The 15,984-nt window shown below is 42.5% G+C and overlaps 1 protein-coding gene across 1 annotated transcript in view; it reads left to right on the top strand.

Annotated features, from left to right (window-relative positions):
* Positions 1 to 15,696, top strand: part of LOC311146313 (uncharacterized protein) — a gene marked incomplete at both ends in the record, with an annotated part of 89,185 nt that extends 73,489 nt beyond the window's left edge. Inside the window, 16 exons of the mRNA XM_084182803.1 lie at positions 808 to 947; positions 1,258 to 1,384; positions 1,705 to 1,785; positions 2,127 to 2,225; positions 2,501 to 2,548; positions 2,741 to 2,923; positions 4,066 to 4,196; positions 4,351 to 4,423; positions 6,281 to 6,355; positions 6,799 to 6,924; positions 7,582 to 7,677; positions 7,852 to 8,061; positions 8,554 to 8,731; positions 10,003 to 10,117; positions 13,006 to 13,178; positions 15,597 to 15,696. Coding sequence (XP_084038929.1) covers positions 808 to 947; positions 1,258 to 1,384; positions 1,705 to 1,785; positions 2,127 to 2,225; positions 2,501 to 2,548; positions 2,741 to 2,923; positions 4,066 to 4,196; positions 4,351 to 4,423; positions 6,281 to 6,355; positions 6,799 to 6,924; positions 7,582 to 7,677; positions 7,852 to 8,061; positions 8,554 to 8,731; positions 10,003 to 10,117; positions 13,006 to 13,178; positions 15,597 to 15,696 — 1,955 coding nt within the window. The remainder of the gene's footprint in view (positions 1 to 807; positions 948 to 1,257; positions 1,385 to 1,704; positions 1,786 to 2,126; positions 2,226 to 2,500; positions 2,549 to 2,740; positions 2,924 to 4,065; positions 4,197 to 4,350; positions 4,424 to 6,280; positions 6,356 to 6,798; positions 6,925 to 7,581; positions 7,678 to 7,851; positions 8,062 to 8,553; positions 8,732 to 10,002; positions 10,118 to 13,005; positions 13,179 to 15,596) is intronic.
* Between the last annotated feature and the right edge of the window lie 288 nt (positions 15,697 to 15,984).

The following is a 15,984-nucleotide window of genomic DNA, read 5'->3' as shown; positions in this document are numbered from 1 at the left end:
ACACTGACACACTGACACACTGACACAAACACATTGACACACTGACACAAACACACACACACACACTGACACACTGACACACACTAGGCTTGGGTGGTATATCGTATTTACCGTATACTGGAGTATTTTGAAATAACGACAGTATGATTTTTTTTTTATAAAAAAATGTTGTTGGTTTGGGGTCTCAGGGGGTGCATGCTACTCCACTGCTTGTAACTATACGTTAACCATCTAAGATGTTCCAAATAAATAATCTCCAGCTCAGGGCTCCAGATATGCATTTGGTTTGCTAACTTGCTAGCTATGTGGCTAGCTTGCAATATCAAGCTTATTGGTTACAGCAGAGACAATCAATCCCCTCCTGGATCAAGATCCCTGCTGCCTAAATGTGTTTTGTGCGTCAAATTATTTGTTCTGTTATTTTTTTTGGGGGAAGAAAATAGCGCCCCTTGTCCTACTGTAATACTGTATGGTACAGGAACGGTTTGAAGGTATTCAAATCTGGATAGCGCCCAACCCTAACACACACACACAAACACAACCGCTGACACACACACACACACACTCACAGATGTGCATACACTCACAAGCACAACAACATTTGACTATTCAATAGTCTTCTTGTATGCTTGGCATACTGCATGGCATAAGAACGTATGATATCATATTGAAAATGGCTCAAATGAATTAAAAGCCGATTGATGATGTTGTTACTGTTCATGTTGAGTTGTGTGGATATGATTTTAGGTCTCCATGGAGTATAGGTTTTTACTGTCCACATTGAGTTGTGGGGATGTGATCTCTTAGGTCCCCATGGAATAAAGGGAGGCCCGGGTTCCCAAGGAGGCCCGGGACTAGACGGTAGGCCCGGTCCATGCGGGCCTAAAGGAGCTAAAGGAGGGTTCAGTTGTGCAAAACCAGGCCGCACAGGACCACCTGGACAGAAGGTGCAATCAACAAACAGAACCACAGTCTATTACCAGCTATTGAAATCACTGCCGCTGTGCAACACAATACTGTAAAACTACCGTCACCATTTAAACACCAATGTGACTGTTAGCTGACACCGATAACACTATCCTCTCTCTGTCTGTCGTACGGTCTGTCTCTGTCGGTCTGTCTGTATGTCATCTCTCTGTCTCTGTCTGTCTCTCTGTCTTTTGGTCTGTCTGTCTCTGTCCCTCTCGTTCGATCGCTCTCTCTCTCTCGCTTTCTCTCTCTCTCTCTCTCTCTCTCTCTCTCTCTCTCTCTCTCTAGGGCGAGCCAGCCTTGTACAACAGACATGCCTCCAAAGGAGAGAAAGGCTCTCCTAGTTGCGCAGGTCATCCAGGCTCCCAAGGACCCTCTGGAGCCCAAGGAGACCCAGGACATCATGGAAATCATGGTTATTACCACTGAAATACTGATTAGTATGACGAGGTCTGTGTTTTGGGCTATCATGTCTCACGAACTCGATTTGTAACTTTTTCAGAAATGAGGATTTGACCAAAAATAAAAAGCAGTTATCTGAGTATGGTGCTGGACCATCTGACATGAAAAGAAAAGAGGACAGTGATAAGAAGAAAGATCAATGAAGGATAAATCCAGGTCATGAATGTCCAAAACACAGGGCCCAAATTACGATAGTTGTTTTGATAGATGGTGATGATTGTAATTTTCTATTTTTCTGTCTCTCTCTATTTCTCTCTCTTCACTGTGATCCAGGACCCCAAGGTCCTGCCGGCCCGCCAGGTACCGATGGTCCTCCAGGCCACCCAGGACCCCCTGCGTCATGTGGAGCTCCAGGTCAGAACATTACTAAGGTTTATTCAGGAAATATATCAATGAAAATACAGTATGTATAAGTTCAAAAGTATGTGGACACCTGCTCGTCGAACATCTCATTCCAAAATCATAGGCATTAATATGGAGTTGGTTCCCCCTTTGCTGCTATAACAGCCTCCATTCTTCTGGGAAGGCTTTCCACTAGATGTTGGAACATTGATGCGGGGACCGGCTTCCATTCAGCCACAAGAGCATTAGTGAGGTCGGGCACTGAAGGGGTGTCCACATACTTTAGTGTATGTAGTCCATGACTTAGTATGTGTCTATGTGTTTGGGGTGTCTGACCATGCCCCCTTTCACAGGACAACCAGGGTTATCTGGCCCTCATGGTCCCTATGGTCCTAAAGGTAACCAGGGTCGCGATGGCATTCCTGGACCTGCTGGTCGGAAGGGAGAGACACGTAAGACAGACAAAAAAATGACAAAAAAAAGTTGACTTCTTCTTGAACTTTCAGAGCAGTTCTTTTAGTTATAGTAGTACAGTTGATTTCTGATACAATAGCTTGCTCTTAACCAGAGCATGGAAATATACAGAGATAGCAAGATAGTCTACTTGAACTGGCTCTGGTGAATGTGTTGCACTTAAACGGAGTTTGCACTTATCAGAGGTTGACTGAAGTTCTGAAGCACAAGATGTAATAATCATTAAAGATGTATTGTCTTTCTCACTCTTTAGTGATTGTAGGGTCAACTCCTGGCCCATGTGGAAAGAATGGACTGCCAGGTGAGTCCCTGATTGATGACATTATTCCTATACCTTCAGAAATACACTGCTTACCATAACCTGTCACAAACACAACGAGAGATTTATCTGGCTAACATTTGTTTGATTGTTAACTAAGATAATTTAATTAGGTACCATTGGTTCTGTTTATGGCTAGAACTGATTTGATTGGCTAACATTTATTTCCTGTAGGTCCAAAGGGAGATGTGGGTTTCCCTGGCCCCACTCCTCCGGGGCCCCCAGGGTGTCCAGGAGACCAGGGCCCCAGAGGCGACGAAGGACCCCAGGGTCCTCGCGGGATGCCAGGGTTCGGTGGTGTTTGTGTCAACGGGCTGAAAGGAGATGCTGGTCCCCATGGCAGCCCTGGATGCCCTGGTGACTTTAACTGAAAATGTATCAGTTAGTGCTGACACAAACTCTACCCTTAACTCAGAATTCAATCTCTATCCTTCTTTTACTGAAAGTATTTTATTTATTTATTTTATTTATTGCCGGTTTCCCAGACACAGAGTAAGCCTACTTCTGGATGGTGAAGAAAATAATGAAAGTGTTTTTTAGTCAAGGCTTAAGGCGTCCGCATGCTTCCCAGACTAAACAGTCAGGAATACTTTGTGCATATATTACGACGACATTTAGTGACGTATTTGTTTGTTTCGGTCTTCTGTAAAAGTTTTTCCCGGGCACACAACATTTTTCTTGAGGCAAGCCGAAGTCGTTAGTCGAAGTCGGTAGCCGAAGTCGGTAGCCAAAGTATACGCCCCTTCGCCCGTGATTGGTCAACAGTAGGGATTCTTCAAGTCTTTGTTGTCATTCAATGAGAGACGACTAGTTTTCATGCAAAACGTTTTATTGCGAAATACTGCACCAATCATCTTAGTTAGATGTAGAATTACATGTCCAAGATATCCTTGGCAAAAATGTCAAAATGAATAACAGATTTCTTGAGTTATCTTAGATTTTAAAAAATTAAAAAAATAGGAAGTGGCTACGGCGTCTAAAAATGTACAAACAGTACTATTGGCACTTTGTTCTCATTTTTTAAGTGACAGTCTTTTAAGGGAGTATGCGAGCGCACTCGTTCGGTTCTCAGCTAGGCGCCAGTCCAACTGAAGCATGCTGACGCCTTTAGATTCAATATCCCTAGATCTAAATCAACAATTGTCCCTAAGGTTGCAAAGTTCCAGGAACTATCAATAAATTCCCTGGTTTTCCCGAAATCCCGGTTGGAGAATTCCCAGAACCAGGATTTCTGGAAAACCATGGAATTCATTGAACGTTCCCGGAATTTTGCAACCCTAACTGATTCACTCAAACTGACTCAAAACTGACTCATTCAAACTCTTATTCCTGACTAGCGGAAACTCAATAGTTATGACTCAATGACTTAGTTGACTAAGTAAAGTCAAACTCTATCTCTGACCCTAACTCAACCTCTCCCCTGATTCCCACCGACCCTGATTGCTATTCTACATCAAAACATTGAAATAATGACCTGAACCGGGTCTTTCTGTCCACAGGACAGCGAGGTCCGCGGGGGCTGCCTGGGTCTGGAGGCTATGAATGTAAAGGGGACAGGGGAGACCTGGGCCCTTCAGGCGGCAGAGGCTTCGACGGGCCAACAGGGGACCCCGGACTTCCAGGGCTACGGGTGAGTCACTCCACTGAAGAGTACAAGACTAACTAATTGTTGCTTATGTTAGAATAGGCCTTGAATGCTGGAAAAGATAGATGTTATATGTAATGCTGTGTATAATTTGAAGTCTATAAGTTGTTGCTTGAATTTCTTTCTACCCCCCCCCAAGGGACCAGGAGCCATCCCTGGACCTCCAGGACCAATAGGTGAACCAGGTCACTCTGGACCCCCAGGATTCCCCGGTAATCTTATTTTATCCACAATGTTCTGCATTTCTTTCTTCAGGAAACCAAACCTGTCATTACACTGTAGTGATGTGTACACCAAACCTGTCATTACACTATAGTGATGTGTACACCAAACCTGTCATTATATTATAGTGATGTGTACACCAAACCTGTCATTACACTGTAGTGATGTGTACACCAAACCTGTCATTACACTGTAGTGATGTGTACACCAAACCTGTCATTATATTATAGTGATGTGTACACCAAACCTGTCATGCCCCTTGAGGTGTTGCAGTCCAACTGTACGTGTTGAGCCTGTGTCATGAGGGGCAGAGAGTGACTGGGCTATGTCTACGCTGAGGACTCATAACAGTGGGTACTTGGAGTGATCATGGCTCCTATATTTGGCCATATGGAGACTCATCTAGACCTGCAGACAAATGTTCTCTTATAGTACATGGTTACTCCTGGAAGAAAAAAAAGATGTATTCACTAACTGTAAGTCGCTCTGGATAAGAGCGTCTGCTAAATGACTAAAATGTAAAAATGTAAATGTAATTACACTGTAGTGATGTGTACACCAAACCTGTCATTATATTATAGTGATGTGTACACCAAACCTGTCATTATATTATAGTGATGTGTACACCAAACCTGTCATTATATTATAGTGATGTGTACACCAAACCTGTCATTATATTATAGTGATGTGTACACCAAACCTGTCATTATATTATAGTTATGTGTACACCAAACCTGTCATTACACTATAGTGATGTGTACACCAAACCTGTCATTACACTGTAGTGATGTGTACACCAAACCTGTCATTACACTGTAGTGATGTGTACACCAAACCTGTCATTACACTATAGTGATGTGTACACCAAACCTGTCATTACACTGTAGTGATGTGTACACCAAACCTGTCATTACACTGTAGTGATGTGTACACCAAACCTGTCATTACACTGTAGTGATGTGTACACCAAACCTGGCATTACACTGTAGTGATGTGTACACCAAACCTGTCATTATATTATAGTGATGTGTACACCAAACCTGTCATTACACTGTAGTGATGTGTACACCAAACCTGTCATTACACTGTAGTGATGTGTACACCAAACCTGGCATTACACTGTAGTGATGTGTACACCAAACCTGTCATTACACTGTAGTGATGTGTACACCAAACCTGTCATTATATTATAGTGATGTGTACACCAAACCTGTCATTACACTGTAGTGATGTGTACACCAAACCTGGCATTACACTGTAGTGATGTGTACACCAAACCTGGCATTACACTGTAGTGATGTGTACACCAAACCTGTCATTACACTGTAGTGATGTGTACACCAAACCTGTCATTACACTGTAGTGATGTGTACACCAAACCTGGCATTACACTGTAGTGATGTGTACACCAAACCTGTCATTACACTGTAGTGATGTGTACACCAAACCTGGCATTACACTGTAGTGATGTGTACACCAAACCTGGCATTACACTGTAGTGATGTGTACACCAAACCTGTCATTACACTGTAGTGATGTGTACACCAAACCTGTCATTACACTGTAGTGATGTGTACACCAAACCTGGCATTACACTGTAGTGATGTGTACACCAAACCTGGCATTACACTGTAGTGATGTGTACACCAAACCTGGCATTACACTGTAGTGATGTGTACACCAAACCTGTCATTACACTGTAGTGATGTGTACAGCCAGGAGTTTCTTCTAACCGCTTGTCCTGACCATGAAGACCTCTGGGCGCTGGTTCTGGTTCTAGCACGTGTCTCTGTGTGTGTGTATTCAGTTGAGGATTCATTGTCTCTTGATGCACTGTGTTGTTTTAGGTAATATGGGTGATCCTAGTTGTAACCCCGGCCCGAAAGGACCAAATGGATCCAAAGGCCGGCCAGGACCACCAGGTCAATATTTAACACTGTCAAATTAAACACCGACAACTCAATATTTAACACTGTCAAAATAAACACAGACAACTCAATATTTAACACTGTCAAATTAAACATTGACAACTCAATATTTAACACTGTCAAATTAAACACAGACAACTAAATATTTAACACTGAAAAGTCAACATTTAACACTGAAAAGGCAACATTTAACTGTCAACATCTAACACTGAAAACTCAACAATAAACACAGTCAACATTTAACACAGTCAACATTTAACACAGAAATCTGTACATTTAACACTGGAAATTCAACATTTAACAGTCAACATTCAACACTGAAAACCATTGAGTCGATATTGAATTAATCAATGCAACTCTAAACGGTATCTTTAACACAATTTGTTCTCAAGTAGTTAGTCAAACCTAATCAAAGATTTGTTTATGCACATATATAGGTGTTCCGGGGCTTGACGTGCTTGTACTAGTGAGACACGAAATGGGGGATCCGGGCCCACCCGGTTGCACCGGCAACCAGGGAAATCCAGGACCCAGTGGGTCGCCAGGACAACCAGGATTAACAGGTTCTGTATTCTTTATTTATCTGTAACTACAAGCCACATGGCCACCGTGATTCACTTCACCCAAATGGCATATTCTTTCTTACTAATTAAGTATTCTGTGGGGTAAAAGTGAAGGCTATGCCATGTCTTAGCTACGGGCACCACAGGCTAACGTTAGCACAATGAGTCATAGCTACGAGCACCACATGCTAACGTTAGCACAATGAGTCTTAGCTACGGGCACCACAGGCTAATGTTAGCACGATGAGTCTTAGCTATGGGCACCACAGGCTAACGTTAGCACAATGAGTCTTAGCTACGGGCATCACAGGCTAACGTTAGCACGATGAGTCTTAGCTACGGGACCTGTGGTCCTCTGTAGCTCAGCTGGTAGAGCACGGCGCTTGTAACGCCAAGGTAGTGGGTTCGATCCCCGGGACCACCCATACACAAAAATGTATGCACGCATGACTGTAAGTCGCTTTGGATAAAAGCGTCTGCTAAATGGCATATTATTATTATTATTATTTATTATTATTATTTATTATTTATTATTATTATATTATTATTATTATTATTATTATTATTACCACAGGCTAACGATAGCACAATGGGTATCAATAGCTCCTACTTTGGCTAAATCCATTGCTAAAATCAAGTTGGACTTTTCCCTGCCAGGCCCCACAGGCCTTGAGGGTCAGCAGGGACACAGCCCTCCAGGGCTGCCTGGTTTCCCCGGACGCAAGGGAGACAAAGGATCGCCAGGACTGACAGGTAGTTATGTGAATTTATGTGAATGTGTGTACCTGTCTGTGATTCAAGTGGTAACATTTGTTGTTTTTTTCTATCCTTTGACTAGAACAAATCCTTTTACAACGTTGACCTTGTTGAACGAGAGGCGAACAGTTGGAAAACATGTATTTTATCAAAGTGTTTTTGATCGGGCAGGGTCGTTGGGCTACCAGGGTCCTCGGGGTCCCCAGGGTCCTCGGGGCCCACAGGGCTGCAGCACGGCAGGCCTGGCTGACAGTTTCCTGCTGGTTCGACACGGCCAGACCATCAGGGTGCCTGACTGCCCCCAAGGCACCACCCTCATCTACTCCGGATACTCTCTGCTCTTCATCAATGGCAACGAGAGGGCGCACGGACAAGACCTGGGTAATGGAGTATGGAGACGCACAATCAATTCATCTGAGACACACACATACACTGGAGCTGGTAGACTTTACATTCACACATGCACACACACACATTCACTTGTGCTGATAGACTTTATGCTCACACATACACACACACACACACACACACACACACTGTCACAACACCAAAATAAATTATGCACAGATGTATTATTTAGACCAACATTTCAAATGCTGGAGAGGATGTATAGGTGTAAGAGGGTGTATAGGTGTGAGAGGGTGTATTGTTGTGAGAGTGTGATTCCCACTAAGCCTATCAGCAGGCAAGGTGAAGCTAATACCATATGGGCTAATACCTATCACTTCAGATCTACACAAGTGTCTCAGGGCCAGGATAAGGGTGAATTTGGGATTGGGTGAATGAGGTGCTAAAATTGTGACGTTAGCTCAGCAGACCTGTTTCTCTAGCTTGACGTTGTCCTTCCTTGATGACCTCACCACTGTCCCCCAGGCTCCATTGGCAGCTGCCTGCCTCGTTTCTCCACCATGCCCTTCCTGTTCTGTGACACGGACAACACCTGTCGCTACGCCGCCCGCAACGACTACTCCTATTGGCTGTCCACGGAGAAGCCCATGCCACGCAGCATGAACCTGATCAGAGGAGACAAGATAAGCAGCTACATTAGCAGGTACAGAGAGGAGGGACACACACACACTAACACAATAACACACACACTAACACACACTAACACACACTAACACAATAACACACACACTAACACACACTAACACAATAACACATACACTAACACACACTAACACAATAACACACACACTAACACACACTAACACACACTAACACACACTAACACAATAACACACACACTAACACACACTAACACACACTAACACAATAACACACACACTAACACACACTAACACACACTAACACACACTAACACAATAACACACACACTAACACACACTAACACACACTAACACAATAACACACACACTAACACACACTAACACACACTAACACAATAACACACACACTAACACACACTAACACACACTAACACACACTAACACAATAACACACACACTAACACACACTAACACACACTAACACACACTAACACAATAACACACACACTAACACACACTAACACACACTAACACACACTAACACACACTAACACACACTAACACACACTAACACACACTAACACAATAACACACACACTAACACACACTAACACACACTAACACACACTAACACACACTAACACAATAACACACACACTAACACACACTAACACACACTAACACACACTAACACACACTAACACAATAACACACACACTAACACACACTAACACAATAACACACACACTAACACACACTAACACACACTAACACACACTAACACACACTAACACAATAACACACACACTAACACACACTAACACAATAACACACACACTAACACACTAACACACACTAACACAATAACACACACACTAACTCACACACACTAACACACACTAACACACACACACACACACACACTAACACACACGAACTAACACACTAACACACTAACACACACACTAACACACAAACACTAACACACACAAACACTAACACACACACACACACTAACTCACACACACATTAACTCACACACTAACACACACACTAACACACAAATTAACACACACACTAACACACACACACTAACATACACACACTAACTCACACACACTAACTCACACACACTAACTCACACACACTAACGCACAAATACTAACAAAAACACACACAAACACACTAACACACACACACTAACACACACACACTAACTCACACACCTTAAAATACAAGGCCTCTGCAGTCTTCTTTATTCTGACATGTTTCACTGAAATGACAATATGCTACTGTTGGTGTTTGGGATTAGGTGTTCAGTGTGTGAGGGCAGCTCCAATGCCATTGCCATCCACAGCCAGACCGCCCAGCTCCCAGACTGTCCTGGTGACTGGGAATCCCTCTGGACTGGATACTCCTTTGTCATGGTAACAACCTAGCCTGGTGGGACCATCCTGACCTTTGTCATGGTAACAACCTAGCCTGGTGGAACCATCCTGACCTTTGTCATGGTAACAACCTAGCCTGGTGGAACCATCCTGACCTTTTTCATGGTAACAACCTAGCCTGGTGGAACCATCCAGACCTTTGTCATGGTAACTACCTAGCCTGGTGGAACCATCCTGACCTTTGTCATGGTAACTACCTAGCCTGGTGGAACCATCCTGACCTTTGTCATGGTAACTACCTAGCCTGGTGGAACCATCCTGACCTTTGTCATGGTAACTACCTAGCCTGGTGGAACCATCCGGACCTTTGTCATGGTAACTACCTAGCCTGGTGGAACCATCCTGACCGTTGTCATGGTAACTACCTAGCCTGGTGGAACCATCCTGACCGTTGTCATGGTAACTACCTAGCCTGGTGGAACCATCCTGACCATTGTCATGGTAACTACCTAGCCTGGTGGAACCATCCAGACCTTTGTCATGGTAACTACCTAGCCTGGTGGAACCATCCTGACCTTTGTCATGGTAACTACCTAGCCTGGTGGAACCATCCTGACCTTTGTCATGGTAACTACCTAGCCTGGTGGAACCATCCTGACCTTTGTCATGGTAACTACCTAGCCTGGTGGAACCATCCGGACCTATTTCACTTCACATATCAGTCTGGCATTCCTCTTCATTGAAACATTTTGAGCACATGTCTGTAATGAAGGGCATTATTCAAAACTAACTTGTCTGCGTTTGAATCACCTTCAACCAATCAGAGGAAGGCCTAATTCAAAGCACAGTGTTTGGCAACGTGTGATTTTGTCCTAGATCCACCTTTTGTTTCTGAGAGGATGCTGATTGGACCGATTTTAACTTATTGCAAATGGCCATCTATTGGAGAAAGGCCAGACTGATTCATCAAGTGAAACAGTCTGGTAAATGGGGCAATCAGGCTGGTTCCACCAGGCCACTAACAACCTGCTCCCTGTATTACGTATATCCATATACTGTTTCATATCTGTACAGGTTATGTGTAAATTGATAAATGTGATTGATATGAATGATATGAATGATATAATGATGTGAATGATATGAATGATAATGATGTGAATGATATGAATGATAATGATGTGAATGATATGAATGATAATAATGTGAATGATATTAATGATAATGATGTGAATGATAATGATGTGAATTATATGAATGATAATGATGTGAATGATATGAATGATAATGATGTGAAGGATGTGAATGATATGAATGATATGAATGATAATGATGTGAATGATATGAATGATAACGATGTGAACAATATGACGATAATGATATGAATGATAATGATGTGAATGATATGAATGATAATGATGTGAATGATATGAATGATAATGATATGAATGATAATGATATGAATGATAATGATGTGAATGATATGAACGATAATGATATGAATGATAATGATGTGAATGATATTAATGATAATGATGTGAATGCTAACGATATGAATGATATGAATGATAACGACGTGAATGATATGAATGATAATGATATGAATGATATGAATGATAATGATATGAATGATATGAATGATAATGATGTGAATGATATGAATGATAATGATGTGAATGAAATATCATAGTAGCAGCATGTTTCAAAACTAACTTGTCTGCGTTTGAATCACCTTCAACCAATCAGAGGAAGGCCTAATTCAAAGCACAGTGTTTGGCAACGTGTGATTTTGTCCTAGATCCACCTTTTGTTTCTGAGAGGATGCTGATTGGACCGATTCTAACTTATTGCAAATGGCCATCTATTGGAGAAAGGCCAGACTGATTCATCAAGTGAAACAGTCTGGTAAATGGGGCAATCAGGCTGGTTCCACCAGGCCACTAACAACCTGCTCCCTGTATTACGTATATCCATATACTGTTTCATATCTGTACAGGTTATGTGTAAATTGATAAATGCGATTGATATGAATGATATAAATGATATAATGATGTGAATGATATGAATGATAATGATGTGAATGATATGAATGATAATGATGTGAATGATATGAATGATAATAATGTGAATGATATGAATGATAATGATGTGAATGATAATGATGTGAATTATATGAATGATAATGATGTGAATGATGTGAATGATATGAATGATAATGATGTGAATGATGTGAATGATATTAATGATAATGATGTGAATGATATGAATGATAATGATGTGAGCGATATGATGATAATGATATGAATGATGTGAATGATAATGATGTGAATGATATGAACGATAATGATGTGAATGATAACGATGTGAATGATATGAATGATAATGATATGAACGATAATGATGTGAATGATATGAATGATAATGATATGAATGATAATGATGTGAATGACATGAATGATAATGATGTGAATGATAACGATGTGAATGATATGAATGATAACGATTTGAATGATATGAATGATAATGATATGAATGATATGAATGATAATGATGTGAATGATATGATATGAATGATAATGATGTGAATGAAATATCATAGTAGCAGCATGTGGAGCAGAGTCCATTGTGACATCATTCAAAACTCAGTCTAACTAACTCTCCTTCTCTATACTGCTCTACCCCTCACCTCTTCAAACCGCCGCTTTCCGTCTGCCGCTTTCCGTCTGCCGCTTTCCGTCTGCCGCTTTCCGTCTGCCGCTTTCCGTCTGCCGCTTTCTGTCTGCCGCTTTCCGTCTGTGGCTTTCCATCTGTCATCTCCTTTCTTTTCCCCTTTCTCCTCACCTCTCCTCGTTTTCTATACTCATCTTCTCCTTTCCATACCCTATTGCTTCCCATCTCTTTTCTCTTCCGCCTCTCTCCTTTTCTCCCAGCAAACGGGTGCGGGTGCTGAGGGGTCGGGCCAGCCTCTAGTCTCCCCAGGCTCGTGTCTGGAACACTTCCGCCAGGTCCCCTTCATCGAGTGTCACGGCCGGGGAACCTGTAACTACTTCCCTGACTCCTACAGCTTCTGGCTGGCCTCGCTCGACCCCAACCACATGTTCAGGTTAGAATCATCACAGCAGAGATTGATTCAGTGTGTATGTGCATGCTTGTGTGTGTGTGAGTGCGTGGTGGGGATTACGGTTCTGGAGGGCTGCAGAGTGTGTGCAGACGTTTGTTCGAGCCCAGCTCTAACATGAAATGTCCACATATCTATGCCCAACCCATCTATCTATACTGTATCATATTCTGTTTTGTTCTACAGTGCCTTGCAAAAGTATTCATCCCCCTTTGTTGCATTAAAACTTGTAATTCAAATTGATTTTTATTTGGATTTCATGTAATGGACATACAAAATAGGCCAAATTGGTGAAGTGAAATGAAAAAAAATCAAAAAAATTACGGAAAAGTGGTGCGGCAGTATTTATTCACCCCCTTTGCTATGAAGCCCCTAAATAAGATCTGGTGCAACTAATTACCTTCAGAAGTCACATAATTAGTTAAATAAAGTCCACCTGTGCGCAATCTAAGTGTCACATGATCTGTCACATGATCTCAGTATATATACACCTGTTCTGAAAGGCCCCAGAGTCTGCAACAACACTAAGCAAGGGGCACCACCAAGCAAGCGGCACCATGAAGACCAAGGAGCTCTCCAAACAGGTCAGAGACAAAGTTGTGGAGAAGTACAGATCAGGGTTGGGTTATAAAAAAATATCCGAAACTTTGAACATCCCACGGAGAACCATTAAATCCATTATAAATAAATGGAAAGAATATGGCACCACAACAAACCTGTCAAGAGAGGGCCGCCCACCAAAACTCACGGACCAGGCAAGGAGGGCATTAATCAGAGAGGCAACAAAGACCAAATATAACCCTGAAGGAGCTGCAAAGCTCCACAGCGGAGATTGGAGTATCTGTCCATAGGACCACTTTAAGCCGTACACACACAAAATAAGCAAACACATTTGGTGTTCGCCAAAAGGCATGTGGGAGACTCCCCAAATATATGGAAGAAGGTACTCTGGTCAGATGAGATTAAAATTTAGCTTTTTGGCCATCAAGGAAAACGCTATCTCTGCCGCAAACCCAACACCTCTCATCACCCCGAGAACACCATCCCCACAGTGAAGCATGGTGGTGGCAGCATCATGCTGTGGGGATGTTTTTCATCGGCAGGGACTGGGAAACTGGTCAGAATTGAAGGAATGATGGATGGCACTAAATACAGGGAAATTCTTGAGGGAAACCTGTTTCAGTCTTCCAGAGATTTGAGACTGGGACGGAGGTTCACCTTCCAGCAGGACAATGACCTTAAGCATACTGCTAAAGCAACACTCCTATACTCCTGAGTGGCGCAGTGGTCTAAGGCACTGCATCGCAGTGCTAACTGTGCCACTAGAGATCCTGGTTCGAATCCAGGCTCTGTCGCAGCCGGCCGCGACCGGGAGACTCATGGGCGGCACACAATTGGCCCAGCGTCGTCCAGGGTAGGGGAGGGAATGGCCGGCAGGGATGTAGCTCAGTTGATAGAGCATGGCGTTTGCAACGCCAGGGTTGTGGGTTTGATTCCCACGGGAGGCCAGTATAAAAAAAATATATATGTATTCACTAACTGTAAGTCGCTCTGGATAAGAGCGTCTGCTAAATGACTAAAATGTAAATGTAACACTCGAGTGGTTTAAGGGGAAACATTTAAATGTCTTGGAATGGCCTAGTCAAAGCCCAGACCTCAATCCATTTGAGAATCTGTGGTATGACTTAAATATTGCTGTACACCAGCGGAACCCATCCAACTTGAAGGAGCTGGAGCAGTTTTGCCTTGAAGAATGGGCAAAAATCCCAGTGGCTAGATGTGCCAGGCTTATAGAGACATACCCCAAGAGACTTGCAGCTGTAATTGCTGCAAAAGTTGGCTCTACAAAGTATTGACTTTTGGGGGGGTGAATAGTTATGCATGCTCAAGTTTTCTGTTTTTCTTGTCTTATTTCTTGTTTGTTTCACAATAAAAGGTATTTTGCATCTTCAAAGTGGTAGGCATGTTGTGTAAATCAAATGATACAAACCCCCCCCCCAAAAAAATCAATTTTAATTCCAGGTTGTAAGGCAACAAAATAGAAAAAATGCCAAGGGGGGGTGAATACTTTCGCAAGCCACTGTATGCTATACTCAACTATACTAAACTATGTTGGATTTCATTTGATGTTGTAGACTTGTGTTTTATGACGTAACTGTCAACTCTAATGGTATAATACCCTGTATTTTACAGCACAGTATACAGTAATACTGCGTCAGATTGGACTAAACCATACGTCGTGGTGCTACTCCAAAGAGAGCCTACTTTCCTTACAGAGCATACTTTACTGATCTAGGATCAGTTTTCTCCTTTTAGATCATATAATGAATCAAATTAAATGGACTTGGGGGGGGGGGGGGACATGATCCTAGATCAGCCTGTTTTGTGTGCTCCCCCATGCAGTAAGCCTGTGCCCCAGACGGTGAAGGGACGTCTTCTAGAGAATGTCATCAGTCGCTGCCGCGTCTGCAGGAAAGCACATAGCCATGGCAGTGTATTGTAACTCACGTACAGCCTCGGGCATTGCAAAAAATGAACCATTACTTTGACGGATGAGACTTTAACAATGATAATAATCATATTCTAATGTCTTTATAATGAGGTGTTCTTTCAGACAAATCCAGCCAAGTATTCGGAACGTGTAAGATACTATTTGTAACCTGGTATGGTTCCCAGTCCGAAAGACACGGCTGAATTATTCTGAATCAAGACTGACATGTTTTTTAAGATACCATGGAACTACTGTTAACATTACCTTCTGGGTTGTATTGCATTGAGCCCTCCATGACTC

The sequence above is a fragment of the Coregonus lavaretus genome (genome assembly GCF_964263955.1).
Source record: "Coregonus lavaretus genome assembly, chromosome: 19".
NCBI classification, from domain to species: Eukaryota; Metazoa; Chordata; class Actinopteri; order Salmoniformes; family Salmonidae; genus Coregonus; species Coregonus lavaretus.
This window is presented reverse-complemented; position numbering and strand designations above follow the sequence as displayed.